At 39.4% G+C, this 26,847-nt stretch overlaps 2 protein-coding genes and 1 long non-coding RNA gene across 5 annotated transcripts; all 3 read left to right on the top strand.

Annotated features, from left to right (window-relative positions):
- The first annotated feature begins 3,033 nt into the window (after positions 1-3,033).
- On the top strand, positions 3,034-5,395 carry LOC146552737 (tripartite motif-containing protein 16-like). Of its 2 annotated transcripts, XM_085254230.1 has the most exons (2): positions 3,034-4,582; positions 5,226-5,395. In XM_085254230.1, exons 1-2 carry the CDS (start codon positions 3,049-3,051, stop codon positions 5,255-5,257), a joined length of 1,566 nt encoding a protein of 521 aa, XP_085110356.1. In that variant the 5' UTR covers positions 3,034-3,048; the 3' UTR covers positions 5,258-5,395. The 2 variants fall into 2 exon arrangements, with proteins under 2 accessions (XP_085110356.1, XP_085110355.1); XM_085254229.1 differs by lacking the exon at positions 5,226-5,395 and having other exon boundaries at positions 3,034-5,200.
- A 5,101-nt stretch (positions 5,396-10,496) lies between these two features.
- On the top strand, positions 10,497-13,805 carry LOC146552736 (uncharacterized). Of its 2 annotated transcripts, XR_014889480.1 has the most exons (4): positions 10,499-10,574; positions 11,381-11,401; positions 12,816-12,889; positions 12,991-13,805. It is a non-coding gene; the product is annotated as an uncharacterized LOC146552736 (long non-coding RNA). The 2 variants fall into 2 exon arrangements; XR_014889481.1 differs by lacking the exon at positions 11,381-11,401 and having other exon boundaries at positions 10,497-10,574.
- A 209-nt stretch (positions 13,806-14,014) lies between these two features.
- Positions 14,015-18,309, top strand: LOC146552735 (serine/threonine-protein kinase pim-2-like). The gene is made up of 9 exons (XM_085254446.1): positions 14,015-14,639; positions 15,034-15,270; positions 15,396-15,521; positions 15,645-15,739; positions 15,878-15,925; positions 16,010-16,228; positions 16,318-16,498; positions 16,585-16,755; positions 16,845-18,309. The coding sequence occupies exons 1-9, from the start codon at positions 14,579-14,581 to the stop codon at positions 16,934-16,936; spliced, it is 1,230 nt and encodes a 409-aa protein (XP_085110572.1). The 5' UTR covers positions 14,015-14,578; the 3' UTR covers positions 16,937-18,309.
- The last annotated feature ends 8,538 nt before the right edge of the window (positions 18,310-26,847 follow it).

Genomic DNA, 26,847 nt, shown 5'->3' with positions numbered 1-26,847 from the left:
GTTCAGTCAGACCTCTGTCACAGAGAAAAATTGACTGAATTAGTGAGTGAGATGGTCCAGTCGTCTGATAGATGAGTCACAGGCCTGTTTAGACTCCCTGTACTCTAAACAGGTACCACAGATGGCTTAATCAATCCTTAAAAATGGTTCCCATCCTCTACGGGGTGGATTTAGCTTCTTTCTTCAGGACGGAGGTTTCTAGTTCCAAGATGCAGGACAAAGCATTATAAAAACAGCTTTGTCCCTGCTGCTGTCACTGAACTCAATAAGAATTGTTTTTGATTTGATTCACTTTGTTTAATTAAAATATGTGTTTTGTCAGGTTTCATTAGGTGTGTGTGTTTGTGAAGGGAGGCCAAATGCTATCATTGTTCTGTAAAGCAAATTTACCTGTGGGTATAAATAAAGTAACCTTAACTTAAAGCTTATAGGAGGTTGTGAGGTCACTGCCTCCACCTGATTATGTAATTAACCAGCAGACTGGTACGTTTATATATAATATACTATAAGTTATATCATTATAATTATGTGTACATCATATTTCTTATGTACATTTTAGACCTGGGAGCAGAAATGCTGATGAACTGGTTTTTATTGAGGAACAGGCAGAGCATCCTCTCTTCCTGGCTCCATGTCTATAATTATGTCACACACTGATTCGCTCTCACAAAATCACCAAAACACGGCACAAAATCCCACCAATGGTTCAATTCCTTATAGATCATTGAATCAGGTACTGAAGCAGTGACGTGCTGAATGAAGCTTCAGGCGTCATTGATCACGTGACTCTGTTCAGACAAACCAAGCCTCAGCACAGCGTTTCTGAAGCAGTGTGTTGATTTTTTGACACACGTGCCGGAGCTTCAGCTTCAAACGGGCTGTCACCATCAGAGTTGCTGGAACCATGTCCCACTACTGGCTACTCTGTTTTATTCTGTGTTAAGTTTTTGAATGTGAATTTTCTGTGTTAAGAATAACAAAGAAAATGTAATGAAGTGATTTTAAAGTTTAAACTTTGTGTTAAATCTTGTGAGTCAGAGAGAGAGAGAGAGATGAGGTGTGGGTGCACATCAGATGATCAAATGTCAACAACCTGATTGGCCCAAGTGTGAAGATGTGACGTCCAGTGAGGGAAGGGGGGAGAAAGGGTGAGCAGGTATAAAAGTGAGGTGAAGAAGAGATTCGGGGTTCTTCCCTTTTGTCCTCTGTGAGATGAGCAGTTCAGAAGTTTGGATCTAAGAGGTTCACAGTTAAAATTCCAGCAGAGACGCTAAAAGGAGAACCACAGTCCAACCTGTGAATGTTTTTAACCCTTTGTGAAACAACAAAGGCATAAATATGATCATATCAATATTATCTACTGGCTCAGACTCATAGGATCAGGGATTAGAACTCCTTTTATCAGAGAGATGAAATCTACTTCCTGTACAGGGTTTTTTTGTGGGCCTACCGATCGACAGAAACTAGAGTCAATAAAAAAACTGGACATTGGCTCAATGTGTGTGTGGCACAGGCAAACAAGGACTGAGCGCTGTGTAGTCCCACATAAAGTCAGACACCTGGTCACCCTAGGTGGACCATGGCATGGTCTATATGGAGGATACAGACACTGCTGAAAACATGACTCTGTCTGGTTTAGATGATCAAATGTCTTTACTTTAGGAGGCTGTGGCTCAGAGTACATTCACATAATGCCTTTGAATAAATGTAAAAAGCTTGTTTTTCTCCTGCTTTGATTTCTTTGTCCAGGTAGAAATTCTGCTTTTTGCCTCTAAAATCTGAAACAGTTTGAAACAAAGTTTGGCGCTCTAATCCTCTCTGTGTTTGTCCTTTGGTCAGATGGTGATATTGAATGAAATATTCCAGTATTCAGTAGCTCAGCAGCTTTGTAACATGTGGTTTTGCACACTGTTCAAACCTCAGATGTTTGTGTAAACAAGTGTGGAGGACACAAACTCACGGGGGGAGGAAACGACATTTACTGTTGATGTGTCTGACATTTAGTCTCCATGAGTTCTCATAAGACTGAAGAACTCTGTGATCTCTAACATGCAGCTGTATGTTTTGAAATCATGTGTCTCATTCTCTGGACTTTACTAGACAACGAGTGAAGAACATGTAACGAATATCATCTTTAAAGTGATGAATAATAACTCTGCCTCTGTGTCATAAAAAGATCGTACTTCTGAAAGGTCAGAGGGCAGCATCCACTCTGGGTTTACACAGTTTTGCAGCTTTAGCTCTTCTGAAGTTCAGCACCTGCTTTTTCAACCAATCAGAAGCCAGTATTGTAAAGAGTTCATATTTCATTTTATGCAATTGAATAATTTTGAATGTTTAGGTGAATATTTATATTTAGAGTATTTTCTCGATCAGTGTCTTCAGTCCTGACCCTGAGTGCGTACGTTTAAAAATAAAGTGATATAACTTCTTTTACATTACTGTGAACTTCTTGTACAGTTTGACAGCTGATTGTTGTCGTGTTTGTCGTCATATGAAGATCGTTTCCTAAAGAGGGCTGAACAGTCATTTAGCCTCTGGCTCCATCCATGAATCTGATGTTTGCTGTATAATCTGTGCTGTTAATAGTGTAATGGAACATATAATTTGTACATATAATTTCATATGTAATTATGATGATCTTTACCCATTAAGATTTTAAATGAAACGATAAACAAAGGCCAAGAAAACTGAGTTAAACTCCTGAGTCTACTATATATTTGCACCATGAAGAAATGAATTGTTAAAGTTTAACTGGGTCAGACATGTTACTGCATGTTGTAACCAAACATACCACACCCTGCATCATGTGATTGGCTCTTGGTCGCTCTGTAAGAATATTTCTTTAGTGCCTCCCTTCACAGATGTGTCTGTATCAGGATGGGTCTAAACAACATGGTGTAAATGCAGTTGCTGGTGAGCCTCATTTCCTGTAGGAGGTGAACAAGAGCAGAGATCTGTTTCCCTTCAGAGCACAGAGGTTGTTTCTGTTCAGAGGAATTGAAACTGTCTGACAGTCACTGAGAGGACGGTGAAACGGCACAGCACATGAATCAAATGGATCAAACAAAATTCTGCTGTTCAGTCTGTTTGGATCTACTGAAGGATCCGGTGACTATTCCCTGCGGACACAGCTACTGCATGAACTGTATTAAAAGCTTCTGGGATGAAGAGGAAGAGAAGAAAATCTACAGCTGCCCTCAGTGCAGACAGACTTTCACAGCGAGGCCTGTCCTGATGAAAAACACCATGTTAGCAGATTTAGTGGAGGAGCTGAAGAAGATTGGACTCCAAGCTGCTCCTGCTGATCACTGCTATGCTGGACCTGAAGATGTGGCCTGTGATGTCTGCACTGGAAGAAAAATGAAAGCCTTCAAGTCCTGTTTATTCTGTCTGGCATCTTACTGTGAGAAACACCTTCAGACTCATAATATTGTTGCAGCTTCATTCAAGAAACACAAGCTGGTGGAGCCCTCCAAGAAGCTCCAGGAGAACATCTGCTCTCGTCATGATGAGGTGATGAAGATGTTCTGCCGTACTGATCAGCACAGTATCTGTTATCTCTGCTCTGTGGATGAACATAAAGGCCACGACACAGTCTCAGCTGCAGCAGAAAGGACTGAGAGGCAGAGAGAGCTGGAGGTGAGTCGACAAAACATCCAGCAGAGAATCCAGGACAGAGAGAAAGATGTGAAGCTGCTTCAACAGGAGGTGGAGGCCATCAATCAGTCTGCTGATCAAACAGTGGAGCACAGTGAGAAGATCTTCACTGAGCTGATCCATCTCATCCAGAAAAGAAGCTCTGATGTGAAGCAGCAGATCAGATCCCAGCAGGAAACTGAAGTGAGTCGAGTCAAAGAGCTTCAGGAGAAGCTGGAGCAGGAGATCACTGAGCTGAAGAGGAAAGATGCTGAGCTGAAGCAGCTCTCACACACAGAGGATCACATCCAGTTTCTACACAACTACCCCTCACTGTCAGCACTCAGTGAGTCTACAGACTCATCCAGCATCAATATCCGTCCTCTGAGCTACTTTGAGGATGTGACAGCAGCTGTGTTAGAGGTCAGAGATAAACTACAGGACATTCTGAGAGAGGAATGGACAAACATCTCACTGACAGTCACTGAAGTGGATGTTTTACTGTCAGATCCACCAGCAGAGCCAAAGACCAGAGCTGGATTCTTAAAATATTCATGTGAAATCACACTGGATCCAAACACAGCAAACACACATCTGTTATTATCAGAGGGGAACAGAAAAGCAACAGTAATGGAAGAACAACAGTCTTATTCTGATCATCCAGACAGATTCACTAGATGGTGGCAGGTCCTGAGTAGAGAGAGTCTGACTGAACGTTGTTACTGGGAGGTGGAGTGGAGAGGGGAAGGAGTTGATGTAGCAGTCGCATACAAGAATATCAGCAGAAAAGGAGAGGGTAATGAATGTAAATTTGGATGTAATGACAAATCTTGGTCATTAGATTGTAACAACAACAGTTATACATTTTGGTACAACAACATCCAAACTCCTGTCTCAGGTCCTCAGTCCTCCAGAGTAGGAGTGTACCTGGATCACAGAGCAGGTATTTTGTCCTTCTACAGTGTCTCTGAAACCATGACTCTCCTCCACAGAGTCCAGACCACATTCACTCAGCCGCTCTATGCTGGACTGTCGCCTTATTATTATGGAGCCACCGCTGAGTTGATTAAAGTGAAATAGACTGAAGTCTTTCATATTGTGGGTTTAAATCTGTGTTTTAGTTTCATTTTATTTTCTCTCCATCATTTCTGCACAGAGATCAGCTGTCAGTCAAACATTATGGGTGGTACCTCCACATCTTCTAGTTGTTCTCTTGATGTTTCTCAGTTTTTAAAGGAGATCTTTCCTGTGACTGTTTATGGAGGCTATCACTGCTCATCATCATTTTGATTTACTAAAATATTTCTCCACATGAAAATGTAAACTTCTCTATCCTCTAAATGTTTCTGGAATATTTGTATTGAACAATGTCGACATTTCTCTTTATGAGTATGGCAGACCATGTGTGTGTGTTTGTGTTTGTGTTTGTGTTTGTTTTTGTCAAAATCATCAAACAAATGAGGAAAAACTGTGATTTTAATGAATGAATTCATATATTGTGTTGATGTTTTATTGTGTGAATAAACTGGAAGGTTTGACTATAAATCAAACTTTGAACAAAGTCTTTTCTTCTGTCTTCATTCCAGGATCTCACTCAAATCTGATGCAGAAAATATGAAACTAATCTGAGAGAATAACTGAAGCAGTTTTCCTCCTGAAGCATCACAAAGTTCAGAGTTCATGTTTAGAGCAGAAGATTCAGCAGTCGCTCTGTGACCTTTCAACTTTCTTCACTAAAACAGCTTCATTACAGAGAAACAAGTCACATTTTCTTCATGTTCTTAAGTCCTTTCAGATGTTTTTAATCGTCCTTGAATGCAGCATCAGTGTGGCAGGTTTAAAAGGTCACTTTCTGTTGTGTTCAAAGATTTCCTTCAGATATGGTCTTTAATCAGTAAAGCCAGTGATACAGCAGTGTCATTAGCTGTGTTATTGGCACCAGGCTGTGTTTATGTATGTGTTTAAATCTGTCTGAGGATGTCTTCAGCATGAAATGATCATTTGCTCAGCTGCTGTGTCTCATCTCTTATCAGACATTGGTTGGAACAGAGTTTTGTTGCTGACCATCTGACAAGAAGGTGAAGAAAAGCTTCAGGCTTCATTTGGACACTACGTTGGACAGAAGTCTCCACAAAAATGACTCAGAAACACAAATATTATTAATGAAAGTCCAAATGTCAAAAAGGGGTCATACATGATCCTGAGAAATGTCCTTGAACATTTGAACATGAGTCAGAGGGTTGTCAGGTTTCTACACTGCATCGTGGGCATCAAGCCTGAGATGTCTGTGGAAACAAGTATGGAGGACACAAATGCACAGACGCAGTCGAGCTGTTTACTGCTGATGAGGAAGGAAAATAGTCTGTTGGATATTAAAGCAGCATTTATTAGAGTAAGAACAGATACTTGTGTCCTTCATTTGATCCCCGTCAATTTACAGAAGACTTAAGGACCCTTTGACTTCTAACATACAGCTGCATGTTTACAATTTTATTATTGATTTATTTATTTCTAGCAAAGCGAGACTTTACTGATTAAAGACATATAATCAGACATATTACTGTTACTTTCTGAAAAAGACTCACATAAAGCAGATTTATCACAAACAAACATCAAGACACATCCTTCATGGCTTAAAGTTGCAGTGGGACTCTTTCGCCATCTGGTGGTTGTAACAGTTATGACAACTGTTCCTGCATATATGTCCCTCCTCAGTGTGAAGAAGACTGGACTCCAAGCTGCTCCTGCTGATCACTGCGTGTTCCTCCTGTGTCTAAAATCTATTTCCATTATGAATCAGGAAACTGTTTGCACCAATCATAAAGCCAATAAAATACGTCACACACTAAGAAATAACAAAAAGGAATTGTGCATTTCAAGGAGATTTTTCCTTCGTTTTTTGAAATCATAAGAATACAAACTAATGCAAGACTGTCATGTTTTCATAAGTTTGTAGAGACACTGTTCTGTTGTATTCTAGGACATCAGTCACTTTTTAAATGCATGCTACTCCTCCTCATCATCATCATCATCAGCACCCATGACCTCCTTTTAGTCTTTGTATTGTTATTGTTCAGAGTTCAGGAGACGTTCTTATGGGATTTCCACAGTGTACAAGTACTGTTTAGAGCCTTTACCTAAAAGAAAAGAGTAAAGTACAAAGTAGATTTACTCACTGCAGGAAAATAATGCCTCAATCTGATATATTGTCTTATATGACAAACTGAAAGTGATGCATCAAAGTGTAAGCAGCATTTTCCTGTTACAGCTGGTCTAGATGGAACTGATCTGATCTCCTTCATGTGCAGGTAGATATCCAGTGGGTTTGCTAAGGGTCACAGATGAGGGGCTGTGTGAGATGTTTAATGGGAAAGGAAATAAAACCATTGTTTCCAGACCTGCAGCTAAGATACTCGAGTATCTTCAAATATGAAGCTGAGTATTACTTCCATACTTTCCTCCACTGCTGATGACCTTGTTACCTGCTGCTCCCTGTTAATGATCAGCCTCAGTTCTGATAGTAAACTGTTGGCTCTCTGGGGGGAAGAAAGAAGTTTGTATTTGTTTAAGATACAATGAAATCATATTTTGACATATTGGAAGATGACATGGAGCTGAAAAAATACTACAGGTATAAATGGAAACTACAGTTTATTTCTGTTATTTCCTGTGATAGTGTTTGTACACTCGCTCATGATAACTGTTCATTCAGCTGCTGTTTTTGTCTGCTGGACATCTTTAGCTTTCAGTAAGGATGCATTCATAGATCAGCACATCTTTTTGAACCACATTTCTTATGAGACTCAGAGTTTACATTTTGGAAATGTGGTGAGACCTGGGGTAGAAAGAGACTGAAGCCAGCTTCAACCTCGGCAGTTTTTGTGTGTGTCTGAAGCAGAACGATAAGAACTGTGTGGCCAACTCATCACACACATAATCCTGAATCAGAAAAACAGCATCAAGTGTTGTAATTGTTAAACACAGAAGTGTGATTTATATCAAAGTCAAAGTCAGCTTTATTGTCAAGGACCATATACATACAGTCATACACAAGAATTTGAAATTGCAATCCTCCCATGGCCCCCAGTGTACACTAAAACAATATAAAGATAAAAGGATAAAATAAAATAAAAGTTTTATGCACAACACAATACAATACTATACAATTATTTAAACAGCAGTGTCCAACACAATCATAGTGATTGTGGACAAGTTTGTGTGCAAGTGGGGGTGGGGCGGTCAGTGAAAAAGTAATAGTGTTGGGTCAGAGTTCATATGTTTGGGGGGTGGGGGGGTTCAGAGGAAAGAGGTTAATGCAGGTCTGGAGTTCGTGTGTGAGAGCAGGGAGTGAATTCAGCATCCTGACAGCCTGATGGATGAAGCTGTCGCTCAGTCTGCTGGTTCTGGCCCGAAGGCTGTTCAGTCTCCTTCCTGATGGCAGCAAACTGAAGAAGGTGTTGGACGGATGAGTGGAGTCACCTGTGATGCAGATAGGGTTGCCAACCGTCCCTTAAAAAACGGAATGGTCCCGTATTTAGAAACAAAAGTACACGTCCCGTATTGAGCTAATAAGGGACGCACTTTGTCCCGCAATACAGTGAGAATCAAAAGTAGTCTATAAATGTTAATGGAATTAACGCTTTGTTTGAAAACATAATTCCCAGCCCCTCTCCTGCTTTGTGACCAATGAGCTGACAGCAAACTTATGACAATTCGAGTATGACAATTCAGATTACCGCTCATCTCATTGGTCGAGGAAAGGTCGCTTACGGAGAAAATACCGGAAGACAACAGATGACCACAACAACAAGCATGGCCAACAGGGAAACAAACGCCGACACTGCGGTGCAAGTCTCGGACGACAGTACACCTGGGCAGTAAAGCTGGGCAGACACCAGGGGCGGAGCGGGGGGGTGGCTTACGGGGCTTAAGCCCGGGTTGTTTTGTCAGAAGCCCGGGGTATTTTGGAGTGTAATTTTTTCATAGTTAGATGTCTGGCTGACAACTGTATAAAACAAAAAGTACACACAATATTCGAAGCACATAGTGCACACTGTGGGAATTTACGACTGTGCGTGAATCCCCCCCTGATATTGGTATGATCCGAGCTCAGGCACTAAGCGACTGAGCGAGGGGGCGGGGCAGCTGCTGCCCGTGAGTGCGCTGTTGGAGAAACAGAGCCAGCCATACTAAGGAGAGCTTAAGTTTGAGCAGGTACCAAAGCAAATCATTCGTACCGTACAAATAATGTAAATATGACGGTGCATCACGAAAGATTGATATGAAACTGATCACTTGACCAATATTACGTTACTTGCTCTTCAAGTGAATCAAGAAATGGCGAAATGAAAAGCCGAACAAATGCTATTTTTTTTAGAGAGTCCTTAGCTTACGTGTGTTTATTTCATATTTTCAGTTCTTACCCTCCCCGACTAAATCGGTTTCAGTTATGTACTGAAATATAAGAATGGACATTAGAGGGTTCTTTCAAAGAAAAAACTCAGGTAAATGTTATTTTATATATTATGCTTTGTATGTTGTTCAGTATATTTCTATGCAAAACAAGAGGGATTTCAGTACACAGCAGGATATTCACATTTTTAACCAGATATTTACATACACTTTAGGGAGAAAACATAAAACATTTTTACTGTACAACATCAATTTAGAGTAAATTTTTGTTTTAGATAAATATTGAAATATATTTTGAATTAGTTAAATTTCAGAATAAAGAGAGACAGAGCTATTTTTATCACTTTCATCAAATGTAGGAGTACATGTACACTAAATTTATTGTTAATTAATAAGAAAACTGCAGACGATTCCATTCTGAGCTGAAGAAGCTTCTGATAGGTTAGTAGAGTCCATGTGAGTAAATTGGTGGCACACCTGTGGATGCATATAAGGCAAAACACAGAGCCTGTTTCTTTGACATGGGAAAATCAAGAGATGTCAACCAAAACACCAGGAAAAGAACTGTGGAGCTCCATAAATGTGGCTCAAGTTTGAATACAATTTGGTGCCATTTGCAATTAAGAAACACAGATAGTTTCTCTCTTTACTCTTAAAGTTAACAAATATTTTTTTTATATTTATCAATCTAAAAAAATAAACATTTAGTCTGATTTGATGTTACAATTAAAAAAGTGTTTTTATCTGAAGAGTTTGTAAATATCTGTATATTTGATGATTGTCAGCACAAAGAGGGAGAGAGAGGAACAGAGAGGGAACAAGAGCAGGTGAGACATACATGTTAGTCAAATGGTTGTTTACCAAAAGTATCACCGTATCACAGGTCCTCATGTATCTCGTACCTAGTGTTTCTTTTAGGTTTGTTATTTTTCAAATTCTGTATTTATTAAGTTATGCAGGCTTGTTTGCATAACAAGGCTAAATAATTATATAAACTTTTCTCAATCTAAATATTGTACTTTGGTAGAATTAAATAAATAAGTGTAGTGCAGGTCTATGATGATTTTTAGTGCTATCATCTAGTTCTGATTCTGGTTCTGTCTTGGTTAAGTCCTCAGTAGTCCTGATTTTGAACTATTGTAGTCCTGTTTTAATTCTGGATCAGTTCTGGGTCTGGTTGAATTGGGGTTTAGTCCTCGTGTCTTGATACAGCCCTGACCTTGTTCTGCCTTGCTGCTTAATTAAAAAACTAGTTTAAGGTGTCCTGCACATGTGATATATATTTTTCCCTATATGAAGTCATTCTTTTTTGAACAGAGCCTATTAATCTTTCAGTCATTTCTACACCCCCCCCCCAAAAAAAAAAAAAAAAAAAAAATCCCACATGCATACTACTCTTTGGGCTAAGCCCCGGGTGTTTCAAATGTCTGGCTCCGCCTCTGGCAGACACTGTGCGATTTTTTCAGTCACGTTATTCAGCTCCTGCTCAAACTGCACGATTGACGCGCAGGGGTTAGAAGTTGGTAGGTCACGACGCAGGTCTCACACTATACCGCCCGATGCTCTGATGCGACCTGAGCGCTCACACTGTGCGTCCATAAAATGAAGGTTATAACAGAAAATCTGTCGCTCGCTCGCTCTATGTCTTTCACTCACACAGACACGCACACCACCAACATCAACTTTGCTAAATTGCTAATGAAAAACATGATCAGGCAGCTGTGATTGAGCAGCAATGTAAATCCAACTATATTCACGGTTGTTGTGGTCGTGATGATTTTGTAGAGAGATAGGCTCGGATGAGCTTTTCAAAGTTCTACAAGTTGTGCCTCCATCGCTTGTGTCCAGTTCACACGCTGCACAGCCGTGCTGCTCCATCTTTTTCACCGACGTTTACGTGTTTGCGCGTGAGCAGTGTTAGCGGCTCACGAGCGATTGATATCGGGAGCTGGTCGTGAGGTGTTAATCGCTTCTCGTTACCCCACGTATACTACACGATGCACGATGAAGGCCCAAATCGGGCCGATCACCAAATCGGTCGCACGACTCAAAAATCGGCTCAAACTGGGCCAAAAATCGCACAGTGTAAGCCCAGCATTAGAGCAGCAATGTTTGTTTGTTCAGACAAAGAAAAAAAGGCTGCAAAAGTACAGGGAGGAATGGGAAAAGGAAAACACCTGGCTGGGAAAATGCACGATAACACCTATAAAGCGCACTGCACTGTGTGCCGGCGCACTTTTTCCATAGGCATGCTTCTAGTGGTGGGCACATGAAGAACATTAGGGGCGTGAAAGCTCGGGGAACCCTTAACCAACTTTTTGTCCACCAGGCCACGGCAGAAGCAGATATGGTATGTAAACACTGGTTTGTTTGTTTTTTTTAACCCTCTGGTTAAGGTTAATATGGGCATGTGCAGTGAATATCAGCGCTATGTGGCCAGAAGTGTGATAATATAATTTATTTTGTGTAATAAACAACTGCAAGGATAGATGATTACAACAAATAGATGACTAATACATAAAAGTAATACATAGATTAATGATGATGATGAGTTATGATGCGTAATCATGGGAACAAGTGGGTTTACAAACAGGAGCAGCTGATTAGCATTAGAAAAGCTGAAATAATACCTCAACTGAAGCCAATTGTACTAAATGCACTCTATGTGCACTGTTACAAGAATATTTTTCGTTCTATTGTTTTCTATTAATTTATATAATTTTAAGTTAAGCAGGACAGAGTTCTTTTAAAGAAAGATTTACTTATATTCTCAAAAGTTAAGCATGACAGGCTTCTGTTTAAGAAAGAGACCTGTTTTACTGTGTTAATGTTGTCATTTTGAGCTAAAAATAAATGGCTAAATGATCATTTGTTTCCCATATGGTCATATCACAAAGAATATGCATCTGCTTAAATCAAATTCAAGTCAAATGGTTAAAAAATAATTTCACACACAAAAAAAGGGCTACAAAATTCACCACACTGGGAAGGGTGAACTGGGTTGCCCGGCCCTGGCCACGAGGTGTCTCTTATTTATTTTTCAGGGAGTTGGCAACCCTACATAGCAGCCACCCAGCTCAGCTCTAGAATTTTCTTTTCCTCCCTTGATCTGATGAGGAGTGTTGTTCTTGTGCCCACTGCCAGCTGGAAACTTGGGTACATTTAATATGAGCCGCTGTAGATAAGTTTATGAAACATTTGTACTTGAAACTGATGTTTTAATGTGTTGTTAGACAGAGAAGTCATGAGCCGAATCCGACAGGCATTGGCCATTGCATGAACTCCTCTGGGGAGTTAGCTTGCAGCACATGTTCAAATTGAATGTTCTGGGTCTTATTATGCTGCAGCGAGATTCAAATCCACAACTGCGATGTTTTTGTTAAGGAAGAAAGCTAAATGTTCTAAAATATGTGAATGAAGTTATTACCGGGCTGGATAGCAGACTGTTAGCAAGCTAGCAGCTAAGGAAACCTGGCTACCTTTCCAATATGGCGGCTGATACAAGGTCAAATATCAAGATTATGTGCTTTTGCCTAAGAAAATTTGGTTAACAGCATTTATTTTTTCTGTTAATATTTTTTATATGGACCAGCCTGTACCTTTATGATGTTAAGACTGCTAGATGAGCTGTTAGTGACACTGAGTTAGTCATGACTATGCTTTCTGTGTTTTTTCCCTCCCCTTTTGGTATCTTGTTCCTGCTGGATGAACCACTTCATGATCATCCTCATCTGATGACTCCGCTGCGCTATCCTGCCTGGTAGATTCTCCTTGCTGCAGGTGTATGCTTCTGCCAGCTGGATGCTGTTACTGGATAGTACACTGTTCCAATGGAGCGGTAGGAACAAATTGAAACACACTAAAAGAAAAGGGTTATTGTTTAAAATTGTGTTTTAATAAATGTGTTAATGTTAATTAAGTGTTCATTGTGTGCTGGAGGTCCTACTGGTCCTATGGTGGAGCAGCTACTACCTCTCCTTTAAGAAACTTGCCTCTGATGGGATACAGATATTTGGGACACATTTCAATTCTTGTAAGGGTTTAAAAAATACACAAACTTGGAAGAGTTGACTGGATTTGTACAAAATGAGATGGCTGGCAATGGAAAGATGCAATTCGATTGTTACATGTTTAACTCTTTAAAGCCGGTCGGAGCGGGCACGCTCTGTTTTGCGTAACTATTTTTAAATCCCTGTAGAACCGGGAACCGCGTAAGCTAGCGCAATAATTTTTTTGCATATGAAACCAGAGGAGTTGTACTTACATCTTATGCCATCAGCTTGTCCTAGGTCACAGTTTCCTTCCACATACAGCTTTGCAAAAATTGCATAAAAAGCGCTTGCAGTAACAAAAACATAATATTCCAGAAACACGCTTTGCCGATCCGATCAGCTGTTCGTATTCCAGATGTATTTAATTTTCAATCAAGATGGCAGAGCTGTAATCATGCTCTAAAATTATATATTGTAATATGACAATTGTAAAGTTACTTAACCTGTGAGTCCTTGGTAAAGACATTCTCTTCAAAGTGAACGCTGCAAAGATGAGATGAAAGTTTCAAGTACATCCTTCTTATGTTAGCTAGCCACTAGTTCAGTCTCTGTGCTACACCATCACCTACAGGACAACTGCAAAACAACAACAACAACAACAAAGAACAAAAAAACAAAACATGTAGTTAAGATGATGGTTTTTAATTAGCTGCTGTAAAACAATGTAATAACAATAAATAAATGCAACATGACATTAACTGCTTTTTAGGTAAGTACTTTATGTACTTTTGGAGAACTGTTAGATCATCCATGTTTTCTACAGTCATTGGTTTGCTGGACAAAGTGGCCCACCCGAGGGGTTCCCTGCCATTGACCAGCAAGCCACCCTGGCTGAGGATCATCTGATTGCCAAGGCAGAAGGAGCAGAGCATGCCAGGCAGTCATGGAGGTACAGCATTCTAATAAGGTGTCAAGGGGGTATACACCAGGCTTTGGTGGACACGGGCTGCGCACAGCTCCTGGTTCACCAAACCCCGCTTTGCCCCGGGACATTATTGGTGTTGCAGTGGGTGGAGGTTACATGTGTACATGGGGGCATTCACAGACAAAACACATGGAATAAAGGCTGCAGTCAGTTATATTTTATCTCAGATAAACTAGTCAGTGTTTATTAGTGTTTGCTCAACTAGAAGTCTTCATAGTAGCATCCACACATCAAGTCTTTAAACAAATAATGAAAGGATAATGAAAGAAAGTTTAATGTGAAATTACTGAATTATATGAAATATTATGGCTTTGTCTGCCAGAGTGTTTTTCTTTAAACTACTTGGAACACTTTTACTGGCAGTCAGTGATGTCACTAAAAGGCAAGCTTCTTATGTTGTGTTGCCATAGTCTCCGGAGTTTACTTTTAAAGCTCACTTACAGAACTGACTTATACAGCTTAGTTAGAAAAGTCAAGCATCCAGACATTTGAAGGACTATTCACTCATTAAGGTGACATTTTCTATTTTAAAAGTTCTCAAAAAATTAAAATGAAAAAGGAAACAAGAAAAGTTACGACTGAGGCAGATAAGAAAGATCCAGGAGATCAAGGTAAGTAAAATAATAAAATCAAATCCTGGTAAAATCCAAATCCTAGAAACGTTGACACTGTGTGAATCGTTTTTAGAGCAATTGAATCATATGTTTGATTGAAAATAGCTTTAATACAAGATGTCTAATCAAAGAAAGGTTACTGGGGCACTTTGTCTTTTGGTAAAATAATGTGACAGGTTTATTCTTGGACTGAGCAGTGAAAACAGAGCAACAAGTGTCATCAAGATCTAAGACTTAGTAAACCTAGTATCAATTCGCACTGGTCAGTTTTTTTATCCCAAGAATAAACTTGTGATAATTTAAGCAAAAGCAATTTCAAATTCTTTGCCAAACTGCTTCCAGTCCTGATGTCGGGGACTCTTTTTCACCACTGTGTTGTTGTTGTTTATAGATTGTAAGAGCAGGACTGCTAAAAGAAAGGCCAGTCCTGAAAAGAAGACCCCAATAAAAAGGAGGAGGGTCGCTGAGCAGGCTGCTCCTTCCACCAGCTCAGATGTGGTGAAAGGAGTGAAGCGCAAGGTTGTGCAAGATGAAGAGGGCACAACAAAGAAAGCAAAGAAGGCTAAACTTCTCCACCATATGAGCGGTGACAAGGAGCAAGCATCCTCCTTGTTGGACTCTGGTAAAGGTAGGCTAATTAGTTGAATAAGGGGGTAGATTAAGTGTGGTTGCTAGGTTTAAGATATTAGTGTTTAGTGTTTGTGTCTATCATCCAGTGAGCTGATGTGCTTTTGGTGTTTTCCACATCTCCAGACTTGAACAACAAACAGGTGTGCGCAAAACATGGCAAAAGAAAGGCCACGGGAGACAACAGAGAGTCACCCAAGAAAAAAAAAAGGAATGTGGACCAGGACAAAAAATCAGTGGCAGACCAAAAACGTAAGTAGCAAGCAGCTTGGGTTTTATATTCAGGGGAAGGGCAAAAGGAACATTTATGCTACAGAGGAGAGTAATTTGTGTCACAGCTGTAATAAAACAAGATTTGTTGTTTTGTCTGTTCAGGTGAATTCCAAGCCAGATATGTGGAGGAGCACCAGCTCGGAGAAGGAGGCTGCGGAGCAGTGTTTGCTGGCTACCGGATAGAAGATCGTTTTCCAGTAAGTGTTCAGATGATGGTAGTAAGACAGGCAGTAACGCAGATAATGGATAATATCGTAAACTGAGACGTCTGCTGTGTTTCCACCTTTCATTATGTCATACTGAGGAAATGCTCACCAGTGCTCTGTGTCTTCTAGGTTGCCATCAAACACATTCCCAAAAATAAAGTCTACTGCAAAGTGGCGGTAAGCGTCCAACACTTGAATCAGTTTTACATTACTGGATTGAATGCGGCGTTCCTCATCATCCACTTTGTTGTAACATTTCAGGATGAAAGCGGGAAGAAGCTCTCAGTGGAAGTGGCCATTATGGTTAAACTTGCAGGTGAAGCAGAAGGGTCAGTGGGAATATCTGCACCTGTGTCCTTGCTGGAGTGGTTCGACCTTGGCAAAGAGCTGATCCTGGTGCTGGAGAGACCTGTACCCGCTGTGGACCTGCAAAAATACAAAGCAGAACATGGAAGAACTTTAACAGAGGACAAGGCCAAGGTAGGTTGACTGGGAGAGCCTTAGACTGTACAGCATTCAATCAAGGCAGAAAAGCATTAACTCATTATTGTGTTTTTCATCTTTTCCAGGTCATTCTGAAGCAACTAGTTGATGCTGTAAAGGAACTTGAGGATAAACACATCTTTCATCGGGACATCAAGGGACCAAACATTCTGATTGAGACCGGCTCAGATGTGCCTCGAGTTCGCATCATTGACTTTGGACTGAGCTGCTTTGTTAAGCAGCGATCTCTGTATCGCGTCTTCTATGGTAACATATTCTGCTCCTGCTTTTCACAGATGTAACAATTTGTGTCTTTTGTTTTAGAAGAAATTGCAATTGTGTCTGTTTGTTAGGCACTCCTCTTCACATCCCTCCCGAGTGGTACATTAGGAGCTGCTACAGGTGTGGACCCACCACGGTGTGGCAAATGGGAGTGGTGTTGTATGAAGCGCTTCATGCACGATACTTTAGTACCGCGAGGTTCCTCACAAAGAAACTGAGCATCAAAAAGCGTCTGTCCACAGGTAAGAAAACTTCACACTTCCAGATTCACTGATGCCTTGGATCACTAGAACTATCATCTTCATCTTTTTGATCTTTTCTTTCTTTCAAGAATGCCGGGATTTCTTGGACGCATGTTTAGCTTTAGTCCCGGAGAAGCGCCCAACACTGGAGGAGCTCCAGCTTCACCCCTGGCTAAGATAACACACACAAACACACAATTCACACCTCATCATATAAGTATGATACGTTGTAGTAACTTCCTTCCTTTTTTCTGTTGGACAGGAGTAGATAGAATGGGTCAATCTTAAAAAATAAATAAATAAAAATTTAGCTTTTTTGGAGTTCCTGTAACCCCCCCAGCCATCCCAGGAAAGGGGATCTCTCTTTGAATGGGCTTTCCCGAGGTTTCTTCCCATCGATCTGGCCCCCTGGGGAGTTTTTCCTCGTCTTCATAGAGAGCTTGGGCTGGGTCAGGAGCTCCATCAAAACTGTCTTTATTTGATGACATTAAAGTCATCAAATAAAGATGTGTTTTACTTAAAGTAAAATTTGATCAAAATAAAACTTGTTTAATTCATCTTTGCTGAGGATTCTCCTTCATTACTATTTTGTTTTGTTTTGTTTTTACCCATGGTGCATTTTGACAAATAAGAAAACTGAATGAGGTTAAAGTGTGCACAAAGACAGTCACACTGCAAATGATCTGAAGACTTGCATCTGTTGCTCTAACCCCCAACTAGTTTAGACAGATTTCCTGGTTCTACCAGAGGTTTTTTCCTTCAAGAAGGGAGTTCTTCCTTCCCACTGTTGCTGAGTGTTTGCTCATAGTGGGTTGTAAAAGCATAAAAGTTAATAAGAGGCATTCATAGCAGAGTTATCACAGCGGGAACTATATAGCTTAAATGTACAATTTCTACAGGACGAATTATAACTTCATTATGTATAAAAGCTCCTGTGGATAATTACTCCTATTTGTAACTTTACACAAGAGAAAGTTTGCTGTCACACTATTTATAACAGGTTGGATTTTGTCCTCTGAGTTGAGCCTTTGGTTGCAGTTTATTGAAGAATTTCCTCTAAAGTAGCTGTTGATAAAGATTTAAAGTCCTGTTTATATACAGAAATATGCTTTAGTTCATGTTTTTTTTTACATGTCTGCCTCAGTGGATCAGTAGAAGATCTGGCACAGGAAACTAGATGATGAAAAAGGGTACGAATACACATATATATCTATATAGATACAGATATATATACACACACAGGTTGCAACGTAGTATTTTCATTTTTTCTTAGCACTTCTTTAACGTCTTGGTGCAAAAGAATACCTGCATTTGTGTGTAAAGAAATGTTACATATATACTCAAAACAGTTGGAAAAAAGAACTACAAATTTGGAAAGGAATTTATTCATGTTCTTACTCATAGATGGAGTACATGGTTTAAAAAACACTGAGGAAACAGATATGAGGCGGCTGTATCAACATAAAAACATTAATACAGTTAAAAATGAATAAAAAGTTGCACGCTTAAACTTATTTCTCTACAGTTTGTACAATTAATCCATGTAACAACAGGTTCTCTCTTAATATAGTAGTTAATTAAAATATCTTTACATAAAATACATTTTTAAGTATTCTCTGGTGGAAGTCTGTTGTGGCTTATGTTTCTAAATGACACAACCATAAAGCAGCCCACAGAATATACAAATATGTCTTTGATAAGTGAATGTTGGCTCCCACAATGGCCTGTTAAGTTATTGCAAAAATAATTTACTGCATAATATGTCAGATTAGAACATGTTATAAGCACAAACTGAAGGGGAAACAATAAAAACAAAAATGAAAAAACAAATACTAAATTAAGTTAAAGGATATTTCTTACTATACTATATAATTGTATAATGTTGCGTTTGATTGCAAATGAAAACCCACCAAGAAAAAAAGAAAGAAAGAAAAAGAGAGAATAGAGTTTAATTTATTCAAAACACATTCTTTTCTTTTATTTAAGCTGTAGCGAGATTCAAATGGACAAAAGAGAAAGAAAAATATTACAGATTTGTTTTATTAATCATGAATAAACTTTATTATACACAACTCTAAATTTCAGTTGGTCTTAGTCAGATGTGTTTTTAATTAAATCCTGCAACACTGTGCTCGCTGCCATCACTTTATAGCTTAGTGTGCAATTATTACAATATTTTTCCCCCTTAACTCTCAACTGGCGTTTTTAAAATGTCTGTGATCATATTTGTCCGTTGACTTCTGTCTGGGCCTCGAACGATTCATCAGACAGGTTGGCAGCCTCCAACTGATGCTCCAGACTTTCATCATCGCCTCTATTCTGATCAACTCTTATCTTAAACTTAGTGATGAACTCATTACTGGCCAGCGCGCCCTCCTTTTTAGGGCACGTGGGCTTTGATAACAGCCGGCTTTCCAGGCGCTCTGCAAAGAAAATTCACAAAACATTTCTTATTTGGTAAGCTTGTTAACACATTTTAGTTCAGTTTTGCTTAAAGTTATAGCATGCATCAGGTAAGAAGCAATTGGTTTTTAAAAAGCATATACATTCCCCAAAACATTTTTATTATGTGCATTCTGGAGAATAAAAGATTTTACACAATTTCCCTTTTTAAAGTAAAAAGATTATTAAGTCTAATTCTTACTTATTCAGTAGATTAAAGTACTGAAACATCATTATTCATAAAATATGCACATTACAAAATTAAAGTTATTCAAAAATTACTCAAGTACTTACTCCAATACTCACATTACTCAAGTAAATTTAATTTTTGCCAATGTAATGTCACATAAAATCTTAATCTGAATAAGGGATTTGAACCCCACTGTCACGGCCAGGGGATCAGCAGGCCGCTGACTAGTAGTGTTCGATCTCTCGCCAGGGCGGAACTCATGGTGGGTTCACGCCCTCGGGCCACGCCCCTCTGAAGAGGAAACACCTGGGCCTCATCAGTGCAGCCAGCATTTAAGCCAGGGAGTGGCTTCTACTCATCGCTGGATCGTTGTGTGTGACTCGCGTCAGTGCAGCCCGGCTCTGAGCAAGTTCTCTTTTGCGTCCCTGTGCAAAACCTCTAACGTGTGTTTCCTTCTGTACATAGATCCCCTGGACCCGACTCTGCATTCCCCGAGCGGATTCCCTTTTTGTGTGAGTGTTTGGAGAGGAGCAAGTGTCTTTTCCCTACCTGGATTTCCCCGGAGCCTTTTCCCTGTCACCGCTTTGTATATAGCACTATCCCCTGCACTGTTTGTATATACACCTGGTGGAACTGTAATAAATACTGACTGTGCCTCTGAGTCCTGCGTGTGAGTCCTCAAGCGAACCGTGACACCCACACAGATGAGAGCTTAGCAGTGAAGCTCTCTCTTAAAATTTGAGTTATAAAGTCAGAAGTTATCACTGACAGATATCCATGTTCTTTTAACATAAGAAAGAATATTTGCTGAAATTGACATTAATCCAAGCCCTTAAAACGCCATTTTGGATTAAGCATTTCCTTTTAGAAAAGTCTTCAATGAGCAGGAAGCTCCAGTACTGAAAAAGAAGCCAACATCAACTGCTAAACGTGCTAAAAGTAAGTAAGTCCCCGTAGACTCCTATGATCAAAACACATACAGTATAAAAGTTATAGGTTACAGATCTGAGAAGTAAAACAAATGTCAAAGTGCAAAAAGACTTATGGTCCCATAGAAGTCTATTCCATTTGCCTGGAATTAGGTGAACACCTTTGTGACAAATTTAATGGCTCAGTCATTTGTTTCATGTCATATTTAATAAAAGACTGACATGGTGGCATGTTGAATTGTCCATTTTGCACATATTTGGTCATTCTAAGCGTCAGAAGGGGAAAGATCATTCTGGGAATGCCTACTGGCGAAGGATGTGTGACTGACAAGTCCAGTGTGTGAAGTTTAACTACAGTCTAAGGAGCTTGGAAAGAAAAGCATCTGGACTTCTTTAAGTTTCTTGAAGATGTTTCACCTCTCATCTGAGAAGCTTCTTCAGTTCAGAATTTCTTCAGAGAACTGAAGAAGCTTCTTGAATTTTGAATCTTCTTCTTGGGCAGTTATTTTGCGCCTTGGTTTTTCCACACGCTTCTTGCGACCCTGTTGACTATTTTGAATGAAACGCTTGATTGTTCGATGATCACGCTTCAGAAGCTTTGCAATTTTGAGACTGCTGTATCCCTCTGCAAGATATCTCACTATTTTTGACTTTTCTGAGCCTGTCAAGTCCTTCTTTTGACCCATTTTGCAAAGGAAAGGACATTGCCTAATAATTATGCACACCTGATATAGGGTGTTGATGTCATTAGACCACACCCCTTCTCATTACAGAGATGCACATCACCTAATATGCTTAATTGGTAGTAGGCTTTCGAGCCTATACAGCTTGGAGTAAGACAACATGCATGAAGAGGATGATGTGGACAAAATACTCATTTGCCTAATAATTCTGCACTCCCTGTATTAACAGAACATGGTTCATAAAACTGCTCCTACAACTGTTTTTGAATCAGTTTTAAAGACACTTTATTGTTCTGTTTTTGTCTTTTGGCATTTCTGTGCTAATTTCTTGTTTTAATGGTGCTCTAATTTAAACTGATTTTTCCTATTTTAATACCTAAATAAATAATCATTTATTTTTTGTTCATTTGTCTAAATTCTGGGAAAAGAAAGAAGTTTGTATTTGTTTAAGATACAATGAAATCATATTTTGACATATTGGAAGATGACATGGAGCTGAAAAAATACTACAGGTATAAATGGAAACTACAGTTTATTTCTGTTATTTCCTGTGATAGTGTTTGTACACTCGCTCATGATAACTGTTCATTCAGCTGCTGTTTTTGTCTGCTGGACATCTTTAGCTTTCAGTAAGGATGCATTCATAGATCAGCACATCTTTTTGAACCACATTTCTTATGAGACTCAGAGTTTACATTTTGGAAATGTGGTGAGACCTGGGGTAGAAAGAGACTGAAGCCAGCTTCAACCTCGGCAGTTTTGTGTGTGTCTGAAGCAGAAAGATAAGAACTGTGTGGCCAACTCATCACACACATAATCCTGAATCAGAAAAACAGCATCAAGTGTTGTAATTGTTAAACACACAAGTGTGATTTATATGTGGTTTTACTGATGGTTAACACAGTCGCACAAACACCTGAAACTGATCAAAATATAAAACAACATATTAAACATAAATATGTGCCAGTTACCAGAACTTATATGTGGTTTCACTGAGGTTTAATTCTGCTCAGTTTATCAATACTCACTCATACAAAAGTTTGTTATGTTTTATTGATTATTTGGCTTTAGGTTTTCCAGTTTTCCAGCTGCTGCTGTTTAATGTTTGCCTGGGAAAAGAAATTCCAGTTAGTGTGGGAAGTTTGGTTAAGCTGGTGGAAAACAATACTGTTACACTGACCTTTTGGATAAGATTGTCTTACCTGTGGTTTCTCTGATGTGCACGACAAAACAGTCTCCAGGCAGCTTGAGTGCCCATTTAAAGGTTCCTGGTGGTACCAAGTGATTGAAGAGAGGATTGAAAAGCCATATTAGTTTATTGTAGATTGTAGTCAGTTGGCCAAGCTTGTAATGAAAAACGGTTCATTACTCGAAGCTTTCATCACAGTCCTCTTTGGTGACATCTGGTGGACAAATATATGAAGAGCAGCTTGAGTCTGCAGCTTATAATGAACTGCTTCATTATGATTGCCCACTCTGCAGAGCTGACAGCTCGTGTTTGATGTCATGTGACAGTTCTGTGTGATATCGGGCTGATATGTTGCTTTGAACATGAATTTTTGGGGGGTGAAAAAATTATGTTATCATCAATCAATCATGTGGTCAGAAGAATCTGTGCTTACCTTGCAGGAATGTTTTAAATTTACAGATTGGGAAGTTTTTATTCAGTCTTGATGCTTTGGTGGATGTTAGCTCATATGCAGGTTTTGTAAAGACATGATTATACCCCTTAAGCATGCTAAAGTGTACCCTAACAATAAGCCATGGGTCACCAAATGCATCAAATCCTGTTTAAGGAAAAAGAGACAGGCTTTTAAAGAGGGGGCTGTTACTGACTTTCAGGCAGTCACCAAAGACTTGAAAATCGAGCTCTTGAAAGCAAAACAGATCTACAAAAACCTTCTTGAAAGAAAATTTGCTGCAAAACGTTTTGGGTCTGCCTGGACTTGTATGAAAACCATATCAGGGTTTCAAAATCCCCAGAGCAGCAGTCAGATCATTGTAGACGGTTTTAAGTCAGACAGAGATTTGAATATGCTTGATGCTCGTTTTAGTTCTTCTGAACTGAAACAGAAACTGAAAGATACTCAACACTTCATCACTGAACTCAGCGATGTCCAAAAGGCCTTTCATACAGTTAATGTGAACAAGAGCCAGGACCCTGATAACATTAGTGCCGCCTAATTAAATCTTGTGCTAAAGAGCTCAGTCCTAAATTTCAGCTTATTTTTAATAAACCCTTTCAAATACAAAATGTGCCCTCGCTTTGGAAGGAAGCTGTCGTCGTTCATGTCCCTAAATCTAGTCGTCCAAACGTCCTGAATGACTTCAGGCCTGTTGCCTCACCTGAGTTGTCATGAAAGTCTTTGAAAACATCATCAGAAATGTGATTATGGAAGAGATTGAATATCAGCTGGATCCAATGCAGTTTGCGTACAGGCCCAACAGAGGAGTGCAGGACGCGCTTTGGACTAAATCTGATTCTTAAACATGTAGAGAGTAAAGGGACTTTTGCAAGACTTCTTTTCATTGATTTTTCTTCAGCTTTTAATACAATACAGCCCCATATTTTAATGAAAAGACTTTTAGAAGAGTTTGAAATCAGGAAAAACCTGGTTTGCTGGATTTTAGATCTTTTAACTGACAGGTCACAAAGAGTGAGAATAAATGGGGTTCTGTCTGACCCAGTGTCCTCCTCCACAGCTTCTCCTCCAGGGTGTCTCTTATCGCCCTTATTATTCATTCTCTTTACAAACACGTGTCAGAGCAGATATGAAAACAGGGCCATCATTAAATTTACAGATGACTTTGTTATTGTCAGCTTACTGAAAGAGGGTGAAACTCACCATAGTCCAATCATTGATTAGTTTGTTCAGTGGTGGGAGGAGTCTTATCTCCAATTGAACATATCTAAAACAAAAGATATGGTTATTGATTTTAGGAAACAACTAAATGGGCACAGAGTCACTTTAATTAAAGGTCAGAAAATAGAGCAAGTGCAATCATATAAATATCTTGGGACCATAATCAATGAAAAACTGAACTTTTATTGCAAATCGGTCTGTAAAAAGGGTCACCAGTGCCTTTACTGCCTCAGGAAACTTGCTCATTTCCACATTGAGCGAAAGATTTGAACTTTGTTTTCTTGTTCTTTTATTGAGTCTGTTTTATCTTTTTGTTTGGTGCCATGGTTCAGTCAGACCTCTGTCACAGAGAAAAATTGACTGAATTAGTGAGTGAGATGGTCCAGTCGTCTGATAGATGAGTCACAGGCCTGTTTAGACTCCCTGTACTCTAAACAGGTACCACAGATGGCTTAATCAATCCTTAAAAATGGTTCCCATCCTCTACGGGGTGGATTTAGCTTCTTTCTTCAGGACGGAGGTTTCTAGTTCCAAGATGCAGGACAAAGCATTATAAAAACAGCTTTGTCCTGCTGCTGTCACTGAACTCAATAAGAATTGTTTTTGATTTGATTCACTTTGTTTAATTAAAATATGTGTTTTGTCAGGTTTCATTAGGTGTGTGTGTTTGTGAAGGGAGGCCAAATGCTATCATTGTTCTGTAAAGCAAATTTACCTGTGGGTATAAATAAAGTAACCTTAACTTAAAGCTTATAGGAGGTTGTGAGGTCACTGCCTCCACCTGATTATGTAATTAACCAGCAGACTGGTACGTTTATAAATAATATACTATAAGTTATATCATTATAATTATGTGTACATCATATTTCTTATGTACATTTTAGACCTGGGAGCAGAAATGCTGAGGAACTGGTTTTTATTGAGGAACAGGCAGAGCGTCCTCTCTTCCTGGCTCCATGTCTATAATTATGTCACACACTGATTCGCTCTCACAAAATCACCAAAACACAGCACAAATCCCACCAATGATTCAATTCCTTATAAATCATTGAATCAGGTACTGAAGCAGTGACGTGCTGAATGAAGCTTCAGACGTCATTGATCACGTGACTCTGTTCAGTCAAACCAAGCCTCAGCACAGCGTTTCTGAAGCAGTGTGTTGATTTTTTGACACACGTGCCGGAGCTTCAGCTTCAAACGGGCCGTCACCATCAGAGTTGCTGGAACCATGTCCCACTACTGGCTACTCTGTTTTATTCTGTGTTAAGTTTTTGAATGTGAATTTTCTGTGTTAAGAATAACAAAGAAAATGTAATGAAGTGATTTTAAAGTTTAAACTTTGTGTTAAATCTTGTGAGTCAGAGAGAGAGAGAGAGATGAGGTGTGGGTGGACATCAGATGATCAAATGTCAACAACCTGATTGGCCCAAGTGTGAAGATGTGACGTCCAGTGAGGGAAGGGGGGAGAAAAGGGTGAGCAGGTATAAAAGTGAGGTGAAGAAGAGATTCGGGGTTCTTCCCTTTTGTCCTCTGTGAGATGAGCAGTTCAGAAGTTTGGATCTAAGAGGTTCACAGTTAAAATTCCAGCAGAGACGCTAAAAGGAGAACCACAGTCCAACCTGTGAATGTTTTTAACCCTTTGTGAAACAACAAAGGCATAAATATGATCATATAAATATCATCTACTGGGTCAGACTCATATCAGGGATTAGAACTCCTTTTATCAGAGAGATGAAATCTACTTCCTGTACAGGGTTTTTTTGTGGGCCTAGCGATCGACAGAAACTAGAGTCAATAAAAAAACTGGACATTGGCTCAATGTGTGTGTGGCACAGGCAAACAAGGACTGAGCGCTGTGTAGTCCCACATAAAGTCAGACACCTGGTCACCCTAGGTGGACCATGGCATGGTCTATATGGAGGACACAGACACTGCTGAAAACATGACTCTGTCTGGTTTAGATGATCAAATGTCTTTACTTTAGGAGGCTGTGGCTCAGAGTACATTCACATAATGCCTTTGAATAAATGTAAAAAGCTTGTTTTTCTCCTGCTTTGATTTCTTTGTCCAGGTAGAAATTCTGCTTTTTGCCTCTAAAATCGGAAACAGTTTGAAACAAAGTTTGGCGCTCTAATCCTCTCTGTGTTTGTCCTTTGGTCAGATGGTGATATTGAATGAAATATTCCAGTATTCAGTAGCTCAGCAGCTTTGTAACATGTGGTTTTGCACACTGTTCAAACCTCAGATGTTTGTGTAAACAAGTGTGGAGGACACAAACTGACGGGGGGAGGAACGACATTTACTGTTGATGTGTCTGACATTTAGTCTCCATGAGTTCTCATAAGACTGAAGAACTCTGTGATCTCTAACATGCAGCTGTATGTTTTGAAATCATGTGTCTCATTCTCTGGACTTTACTAGACAACGAGTGAAGAACATATAACGAATATCATCTTTAAACTGATGAATAATAACTCTGCCTCTGTGTCTTCATAAAAAGATCGTACTTCTGAAAGGTCAGAGGGCAGCATCCACTCTGGGTTTACACAGTTTTGCAGGTTTAGCTCTTCTGAAGTTCAGCACCTGCTTTTTCAACCAATCAGAAGCCAGTATTGTAGAGAGTTCATATTTCTTTTCATGCAATTGAATAATTTTGAATGTTTAGGTGAATATTTATATTTAGAGTATTTTCTCGATCAGTGTCTTCAGTCCTGACCCTGAGTGCGTACATTTAAAAATAAAGTGATATAACTTCTTTTACATTACTGTGAACTTCTTGTACAGTTTGACAGCTGATTGTTGTCGTGTTTGTCGTCATATGAAGATCGTTTCCTAAAGAGGACTGAACAGTCATTTAGCCTCTGGCTCCATCCACGAATCTGATGTTTGCTGTATAATCTGTGCTGTTAAAAGTGTAATGGAACATATAATTTGCACATATAATTTCATATGTAATTATGATGATCTTTACCCATTAAGATTTT

Source organism: Mchenga conophoros, linkage group LG18 (genome assembly GCF_057382185.1).
Source record: "Mchenga conophoros isolate Kocher_MC1m ecotype Shallow Benthic linkage group LG18, M_conophoros_male_GT1.1, whole genome shotgun sequence".
NCBI lineage: Eukaryota > Metazoa > Chordata > Actinopteri > Cichliformes > Cichlidae > Mchenga > Mchenga conophoros.
The sequence above is the reverse complement of the archived record's forward strand: the minus strand, read 5'-3'. Positions and strand labels throughout refer to the sequence as shown.